General features: G+C 45.4%; 1 protein-coding gene across 1 annotated transcript in view; it reads left to right on the top strand.

Moving 5' to 3' along the window:
* LOC310819311 (cadherin-12-like) overlaps positions 1-7,275 on the top strand; it is a gene marked incomplete at both ends in the record, with an annotated part of 24,131 nt that extends 16,856 nt beyond the window's left edge. Inside the window, 4 exons of the mRNA XM_083690554.1 lie at positions 1,199-1,320; positions 1,698-1,812; positions 3,855-4,106; positions 6,605-7,275. Of these exons, the coding sequence (XP_083546680.1) occupies positions 1,199-1,320; positions 1,698-1,812; positions 3,855-4,106; positions 6,605-7,275 (1,160 nt within the window). The remainder of the gene's footprint in view (positions 1-1,198; positions 1,321-1,697; positions 1,813-3,854; positions 4,107-6,604) is intronic.
* Between the last annotated feature and the right edge of the window lie 2,586 nt (positions 7,276-9,861).

Below are 9,861 nucleotides of genomic sequence, written 5' to 3'. Positions count from 1 at the left end.
AACCTGAACAGATTATGATGTTAGGATTAGAACAGCATATCCCCTTGACTTCAAGTATTATGTGAATCCAGTCACAGTGCAGGTATGCCCTGGGACTTCCACAGCTGGGGGCAGAGGGCTGAATGGAATCATACAAATATGTGGATCAAGACTAATCATGTGTAGGAATTGGACTGGTCAACTCCAAGCACTAGAACACACGTTGCACTTATCAATGTAACATACAGCATGAGGGGTAGACAGCATACCAGGTGAGGCTGGTGGAGGTTGAAATCGGAGGACGGGCCCAGTGTAACGCATGGAATGTAATGAGTCCTCATTACATTGCTTGCATTACAATGAGCCCGTCCTCGCGTGTGTTTGATGCCAATCCTTATTCCATTCCATGCATTACGATGAACCCGTCCTCCGATTTCTACCTCCACCAGCCTCCCCTAGAGAAGACTGAATACTTTGTCATCTCCTGATCACCATACCAATCCTTCTTAGAGTGTCTGGCGCCCCCCAGTGGAATTTCCAAAATATTATTTAAATTTCAACACCATGGACAGCAACTCACGCAACTACCGTGCAATACAGTCACTACGTAATGTAATCCATCACGTCGTAACAGTTATCATCTTGTATAAAGTCACTTATGATTTATCTGTGTAACCATTTGTTTTATCCCCTATTCGGACGGAATTAGTTTTTACAAGGAGAGGGAGGGTGATGTACCCATTACCGGAGCATCGCTGTCGTTTTTGTCCTTAATCTAATGTATATAATATAATCTGCCTTGTCAGTCATTTTTACGGAACGCGGTTGTAGTAATTCTAAAAGGCCTATTTTACCTCGTTTGTTGGCCAGTAAAAAGATCATAAAGCTAATCCAATGTGAATCGACACCTCTGTGTTTCGTGGGAAATGACTGAGCTTTGGGAGTGTCTCCAGTGTTGTGTAGTGCTATTTACATTATTATATAATTACTCAGTCCTTTTCTATCAATTATCTGTTTAAGAAACCAGTTGTAGCGCATATACAGCATTGTATGTGCAACGACTGAGGCTTGCACTTTCTCCTACAAACACCGCGTGGCACTGCTGCATCATAACGTGCATCAATTTTCGGTGAAACATTGCGTTCACAACAATGAATCATTTCTGTTTGTTTTATAAAGTATGTATAATGCGTTTTTCCTGCTTTGTCTGATTCTGCAGACAACCCTCTCCTATCCAACAAGGTTACAGTCACACTCAACGTACTGGATGTCAACGAATTTCCTCCTGAGATCGCCCTTCCCTTTGACACTTTTGTCTGTGAAGATGCGAAAGTAGGGCAGGCAAGTGCTGCTCCCAGTTAGTGTGTGTGTGTGTGTGTGTGTGTGTGTGTGTGTGTGTGTGTGTGTGTGCATGTGCATGCGTGTGTGTGTGTGTGTGTGTGTGTGCGTGCGTGCGTGCGTGCGTGCGCACATTTACTGTGTATGTGTGTGTGTGTGAGAGAGAGAGAGAGAGAGAGAGAAGTGCTCAATGTGTGAATGAGAGTGAGAGTAAGTGCAAGTGAACACACACACACACACACACACACACACACACACACACACACACACACACACACACACACACATAAGATATCCCTCCTTTTGCTCCAGGCTATACAGTACAGCAGCTCTAACAGCACTCTGTCCCAACCCCCCACCCCCCCTCCCCACCCCTCCAGGTGATTCAGACCATCAGTGCCGTGGACAGGGACCGTCCCCCAGTGGGACAGAGGTTCTTCTACAAGACCCCCCGGGAAATCAGGAACAGGAACTTCACTGTCCGAGACTTTGGAAGTAAGCCACGATGCTGTCGGAGGGAGAGAAAAGCACGCGATGAACAGAGAGACGGACAGAGAGAGGGAGTCAGTGGGGAGAGGGAGGAGTAGATAGGGAGAGAGAGAGAGAGAGAGAGAGAGAGGGAGTCAGTGGGGAGAGGGAGGAGTAGATAGGGAGAGAGAGAGAGAGAGAGAGAGAGAGAGGGAGTCAGTGGGGAGAGGGAGGAGTAGATAGGGTAGAGAGAGAGAGAGAGAGAGGGATAAAGAGAGAGGGGGGGGGTGGGGCGGAGGGGGGGTGTTAGATGTGGAGGAGTAGATAGGGTAGAGAGAGAGAGAGAGGGATAAAGAGAGAGGGGGGGTGATGGAGGAGTAGGTAGAGAGAGAAGGGGAGAGAGGGGGGGCGGGGGGGTGTGTGATGGAGGAGTAGATAGAGAGAGAAGGGGAGAGAAAGAGAGGGGGGGGCGGGCGGTGTGGGGGGTGTGAGACAGGGTAGATACGGTAGAGAGAGAGAGGGGCGGGGCGGATGGGGGGGTGTGAGATGGAGGAGTCGATAAGGTAGAGAGAGGGGGGTGTGAGAGAGAGAGAGAGAGAGAGAGAGAGAGAGATATCTATATATGTTTTAAAACGTATACAGAGAATAATGTCTCCCCTCTGCGATGTTGTCTCAGGGACTCGTCTCTCTCCGCCGCCGCTCCAAATGAATACGAATGCAGCGCTTGTCGTTCGTCGTGACCCCGGCCGCGCTTCCGTTTGTTCCCCGACTCCCCCAGCTTCTCGCCGTCTCCCCTCCCCTCTCTCTCTCTCTCTCTCTCTCTCTCTCTCTCTCTCTCTCTCTCTCTCTCTCCCTCTCTCCCCCCAACAAGCCTCGGTGTTTTTATAACACATACAGATCATCTGTGATGTGCAGAGACAGGGCCGCCAGCATCCAGCAAAGCTAACAGGCACAAGGTGTGCTCTAATGGGCCCTACCTTGTCAACACACATCCCTGTCCACGCAGGCAGAGGAAATACACTGTGACAGAGGCAGTCCAGTGTCCCGGGGAAGGACGGGCACACTTCTAAAAATGACACACACACACACACACACACACATATACACACATATACACACAGGCACACGCACGCATATACACAGGCAGACGCCCACACACACTCACACACACACACACACACACACACACACACACACACACACACACACACACACACACACACACACAGACACAGGCATGCGTGCACACATACACATACACACACACAAATACGCACACACACACACACATTCTCACGCACACACCACAGCCTCTGCACGTTGAGGCCCATGTGTTTCTTCCAGACTCTGCTGCTGTGTTTTTCGACCGTATTTGTTTATTTGTTAACTTGAATCTTTTACCATGTTGATCCTACATCAGCTCATTATAAAGCTGCAGCCGTTATGTGACTCACATAAACATGTATTTTGGCTGTTGATTATAGGAAAGTGCTGTTTTATTATACCGGAATTTGTTAGTGTAAGCTTGTAATCCTTTTACCTGGAAATGCTTTCAGAAACCTGTTCTTAAAACAGTAGCTACGTCCTTTTGAGTTTAGCGCAGGGGAGGCTGGTGGAGGTAGACATCGGAGGACGGGCTCATTGTAATGCACGGAACGGAATATGGAATATTATCACAGGTGTTTGATACATTTCCTCATTCCGTTCCATGCATCACAATGAGCCGTCCTCCAATGTCTACCTCCACCAACTATCTCCCAGATCCCACATGGAAGACACTTTTGGCTGTAGATTATAGGAAAATGTCAATACAGTATTTCTCCCACTGTTAATCTGCTAATCCCTATTAGAAACCAATCCAAAGGAAATGTCACATGCGTTACAGTACTCTTGCATCACACAAAGAAAAATTCTGTGATTTTTATTCTATTTTTTAATTAATTAATTATTATTTATTTATTTTTTATTATATATTTTTTACTATAATAGGATAGATCAGTTCTTCAAGCTCCATCTGACAGCGATGCTTACATCACCTCTGATCATGACAGTCACGTGTGTGTTTCCAGACAACACGGCGGGCATCGCGACCAGGCGGGTGGGGTTCCAGAGGCGGGTGCAGGAGGTGTACCTGCTGCCCGTGGTGGTGGAGGACAGCGGGTATCCCGCCCAGAGCAGCACGGGGACCCTCACCATACGGGTGTGTGCCTGTGACAACGAGGGGTCTCTCCTGTCCTGCACGGCCCAGGCTGTCTTCCTGCCCGCCAGCCTCACCACGGGCGCCGCCATGGCCGTTCTCTTGTGTATGGTCATACTACTAGGTATGGTACATGCTTAACATACAGGGCCCCTGCGTAAGTCATGGGACAGGGAGGCGTTTGGTCTCCTTTTGGCTCGACGCTCTCCAAGAGTTTGGATTTGAAATTAAACGATTGCGATGAGGTTGAAGTAGAGATCCTCAGCTTGTGTTTGACGTGGACATGTTGGTTTCACCATTCAGAAATGACACCGCTTTTTATGTACAGTCCCCCTATTTCAGGGTACCTGAAAGTAATGGGACAGATTTATCAAATGCCCAAATTAAGAACTCATGTTTAGTATTTGGTTACATCATCAATTAAGTTTGTATCAAGTTAGCCAGTTCTAGTGGCAGCTATAAATGACCTCAGACCTCCTAGAAAGTGTTGGAATTTCTGAATGCTGAAACCAATATGTACACAAATACCATCAAATAAAAGCTGGCAATCTCTACTTTAACCTTGTATTACTTGTATGATTTCGAATCCAAACTTTTGGAGTGTAGAGCCAAAAGAAGAAAAAATGCTACACTGTCCCATGACTTACGCAGGACACTGTTAATATGTTAATAACATGTATGTTTGAATGCCTGTCTTTTAAATGTTGATAGTGTTTTTCTATAAGTGGATGCTGTTTCAGACAACAGCCTTTGCCTCTTATGGATTATAACAATGACTTGACGTCTGATGTTTAGAGGTTCTAATGCAGAAACAAACAATATCAGTTCACTTTGGCTCCTCCTATGTAACATTCTGAGTGACCCTGCAATGCGGGTTCACCCATATCTACAATTGATTGAATTGGGTATTTTGCAAGATGTATTTCTTAGTGGTGGTCTGGAGTACATTCAGATGTATTTCTTAGTGGTGGTCTGGAGTACATTCAGTATGACAGCTTGAGACTTTGAAAATGAGTGGTTTTATCAGCGGAGGCCGATGGAGGTCGAAATCGGAGGACACGCTCATTGTGAGGCATGGAACTGAATGTTTGATACCATTCTTCATTCCGTTCCATGCATTTCAGTGAGCCCTTCCTCCCATTTCTACCTCCACCAGCCTCCCCTGGGTTATATTTATTTCCATTGTATTACACTAGGTGGCGCTGCTGACACTCTGCTGACACTCTCTGCTGACAACGTGAAATCATGCTATTGACTACAATTTGATGAATTTAGCTCTTGAAGTACTTCAGTTAATGACAGCAATTTCGCTGTATGTTGAATTCAGATCACTTATGTCTTGATTTTCTCTGTTCCCCACTTTGATAAGAATATTAGAACACAGTGTATAAGTGGAGGTTGGTGGACGTAGAAATCGGAGGACGGGCTCATTGTAATGCATGGAATGGAATGAGGAATGGCATCAAACACCATTCCTCATTCCATTCCAGCCTCCACCTCAGTGCAGTCTCCCTCCATTTCCATATCTATGCTCTCCTGCTGTTGTGTAACAGTTGTAATTCTGGAGTGAGGCTCTCCTAAGCTGTCAGTAATCTCCTGCTCAAGTAGGATCTCTACAGTGGGACCTCCTCGACGCTGGTAACAGAGTTGTAACTCTGGAGTAAGGCCTTTCTAAGCTCCCGCTTCAACTGTAATCTCTGGAGGAGTAGTCTCTAGAAGCAGTATACTGGGCTGCTATAGGTTCCTCTCGGACAGCCTGCCACTAGGACGAGAGGGGGAGGGAGAGAGAGAGGGGGGGAGAGAGAGAGAGAGAGAGGGAGAGAGAGGGAGTGGGAAAGAGAGAGAGAGAGAGGGGGAGAGAGAGAGAGAGAGAGGGAGAGAGAGAGAGAGAGGGGGAGAGAGAGAGAGAGGGAGTGGGGAAGAGAGATAGGGAGAGCGGGGTAGCGAGAGAGGGAGCGAAATAGCGAGAGGGGGAGAGAGAGAGAGAGAGAGGGGGGGGGGGGATAAAAGCAGAGAGAGTCTTCCTTTCATCCTGTCTGAACACAAACTCAGTACAATAGTGACAGATAGCATGTCAGAACTGGATCAGTGCTTCCCCCAGGCTGTGGCTCCTCTTCGGTAGTGCGCGCAGGCAAAAAGAGCTCTGAAGAAAAGAGGAAGCCGGCTAATGGTTCCTAACACATGACATCCTCCTGTCTGCCTCCCACTGCCTTCTACAGCAGCAAGATGCTCTCAAATCCATGTCAATGGACTTGTGCATTCATACTGCCTACACATTGAGAGGTTCTCCAATACAGTACATGTCAATCTTTACATTCCTGCTACACTTGAAGAAAAGGCTATATATATATATGCATATATGTATATATTACCTTCTCTGCATATATATGGTAATGGGGAATTTGCTTTGTGCTGCTTTGTCTTCTGCTTATTAAAATGCCAATATGAATTACCGATTATATGTATAATGTAAATTGCCGCACCACATATGTACAAGCACTTACCTTTATTTTATTCATGGCTTTATGATGTATTCTAAAATGTCCTAAGGTTATAGAAAAGCTCTAGAGACACAATTCATTCTCGTTGTACTAAGACTATCATTATGACTCTTCTCCACAGTGATGGTGGTTATCTTCGTCGGCCTGAGGCGTCAGGAGAAGAGGGAGACCCTGATGTCGTCGAAGGAGGATATCCGTGACAACGTGATTCACTATGACGACGAGGGGGGTGGCGAGGAGGACACGCACGCCTTCGATATGGGCACCCTCAGAAACACCAAGGCAGAGAAAGAGAACGTATCCCTCCGCCGAGACCGAGGTCGAGGCCGAGGCCGAGAGGCCATGAAGGGGAGTGTATCCCTCCACCGGGACGAGGACGGAGGCGTTACGAGGCCGGGGGTTGAGGGTCAAACCCAACCCGCCTCGGAGAACGGAACGCCACCGACGGCCCCTGAGGGCAGCGCTGACATCATCAGAGACTACATACACCAGCGTCTGCGGGAGACTCACAGCAGTTACTCGGCCACTCCGTACGATTCGCTGGCCACGTACGCCTACGAGGGGGCGGGGTCTGTGGCAGAGTCGCTGAGTTCCATCGGGTCAGGGACGGCGGAAGGACACGAGGACTTCAGATACCTCAGCGACTGGGGACCGCCATTTAAGACGCTGGCAGGGATTTTAGACAAACTAGAACCTCAAATAGACCCTCAACCGGACCCTCAACCGGATCCTCAAGCGGCTCCTCAAACAGATCCTCAAACAGATCCTCGAACGGACATAGAGGAGAGCTGAAATCAAACAAACATGTCTGTAAAAGACAAGAGTTGGCAGAACAGACAGTTGTTGTTGGATTGATTGGAAAAGTGGTTTTACTTTTATAGATTTGTGTTTGTGGTTTCTTTTGTACTGTAATCTGGGGAATTTTTGAGACAAGAGGAATCAATAAAAACAAGCCTTTGAGTTTTCATGATAGTTGTTTGCGCTTATTGTGGTTTATTTTGAAGGCAGGAAATCATCATGTTTTATTCAAAGAGACATGGTGCTGTGGCCCCTAACAGTGCCTGAAGAACTGCTCTGTTTCACTTCAACAACACATAGTTATGCCCAAATGACCAGCGTCTCCAGCAGGAGGTTCTCAAAGGGTTGTACCAATCTTTTGAAAAGGTACAATGATGCCCCCAATCCATGCACTAATAGTCTTTGAGTTATTGTCTAGGAGGCTTCAGCTCAACAGGCTAAGACATTGTTCTGACACAGTTGACCCAGGTTCAAAGCCAGTCCGACTCCCTAGACCCACACAACAAATGGCCTTGTTAGTGATGTAAGCCTGCTAGCAGTTACAAGTTTTCATCCCTGTTCTATTGACAGTCAGACTGAATGTCAAGTGATTTTTAAATGTCAACTGCTGTGTCATCTTTCATTGCAATGACATTTTTATGTTCATTATGCTTAGGACTTGCGGTAGGCTGTGTACAGTGCATTAATATCAACATAATGACAAGCTGTCTTGTTAGTCATACTCAGGACCAATAACAGCCAGATTCCTTGTTCTTGCAGCAAAGGGAGTACATTTCATTCCTCCATTTTTACCTACTTTACATTTGACATTCCAACCCGTGCGATTATCAACCTAACACAATTATCCTAACTAGGCTTGGGGGAGAAACAGACAGTTCTTCCACCGCTTGTTTATTCTCCTCACCCACCATCACGTGTCGCACGTCGTCCCGGGACACAGCGCTAATGTATGCATTGTCTGTCAATCATCTCAGTCACACTTAAAGGTGGAATGTTTGTTGTTAACTGAATAAACACAATGGCAGAGTATTGGTTGGGTGCATGCCAAGAAATGGAAGCGGCGACTCTGCAGGTCTGTAGACCCAGTGAAGGATGGACAAAACACATCGTGTTTGATACCATTCCTCATTCCATTCTATGCTTTACAATGAGCCCCGTCCTCTGATTCCTCCAGCAGCCTCCCCTGATGTAGTGGGATTATATTACAAGGCATAGTAACATTTTGAGACACTAGAACGCTCGACTGACAGACTGCAACGAGGACCCTCGTGTTTCCAACCATCGGACAACGAACTCAACAACTTGCAGCATTGATACAACGTCATTACACTCTCTTCTACTCTGTTTACACTCTACTCTGCTTCCCCTTTAAGTTGTTCTGCGACGCTACTTTGGCAAGAACTTTTACCAAGCTTATGTAGTGCTGGTACTTATGTGCTTCAAAACAACATCTCATCAAACTGTTGAATAGGAACATCAGACAATCCACACTAACGAATATGGCACCAAGAGTGTTCTTTCTGTGTGTGCACATTTTATGCCGAGGCCTGGTAGGTGGTCGCATGGCAAACAGCCATGGAACAACTGGCACTTGAGAAGACACCCGATGTGCGTTTGATACAGACGGGGATTAAATTGCATCCGGTAATGGATTTTTTTTTAAATTATTTTTTGCTCCCGGAAATCTTAATCGTCTACAAAAATGTTCTCCCACTCTCTGAAATGTCAATGTGATCCTCCCCGATGCTGTCTATAATTAAAGACGTTATGGATTTTTTTTTTCTTTCCCATCTCAAGATCTACGTTTTTTTTTCCTTCAAGGATAGTAGGCGATACAAACTTCATTAATTGTTTAACGGATTCCATGCTTCACTTAAAAAAGAAAGAAAATAAAGATGATACATTATTATTTATAGGCCTATGGTTAACATTGTTTTCTGCTTGGCCGGTGTCATGTCAGTATGTGTTCCCTTATCAGATACTGGCAGTGTTCCACGTCTGGTTATCATGGTTTAAGGAGGTATCTAAAACTAAACTTGTTGAAAGCTGTTGATGGCTTACTTGCATGTCACAAGTGTTTCATGCATTTTTAAGAATATTTTAACATTCATTATTTAATTCAGAATATTCCAAGTTATTGCAATTTTACACCAGAATGAATCAACATTTTTTTTGTAAGATTACAGATGCAATCAATAATATATCATCTGCAAGCATATTTTGAATACAGTCCATCTAAAGTGAATGAATGCAAGAGTATGCAAGAGTATCAGAATCACTGTTATAATATTTACAAAAATGGATATAACGTGATTGAGAATCATTACTGAAGTAGTCATTTATAATTGCAAAAGTTTAGTACTAAAACATTAATATATTCGTCAATTAGTAATTAATCATCATGAAACTGCTTTGGCGGACCAAGTGTCATACAGTAAGTGTAAGCAACTATCATCGTTCTATTACAATCATTGTCATTATATTACTCTGAAAAACACACTTTCTGTTAGATCGGGAACACTATTTGCCAAGGGATCTGACACGACACCGGCCCAAAACATGGGCGATGTAGGCAAACAC

Source organism: Argentina silus, assembly GCF_951799395.1.
Source record: "Argentina silus genome assembly, chromosome: 18".
NCBI lineage: Eukaryota > Metazoa > Chordata > Actinopteri > Argentiniformes > Argentinidae > Argentina > Argentina silus.
This window is presented reverse-complemented; position numbering and strand designations above follow the sequence as displayed.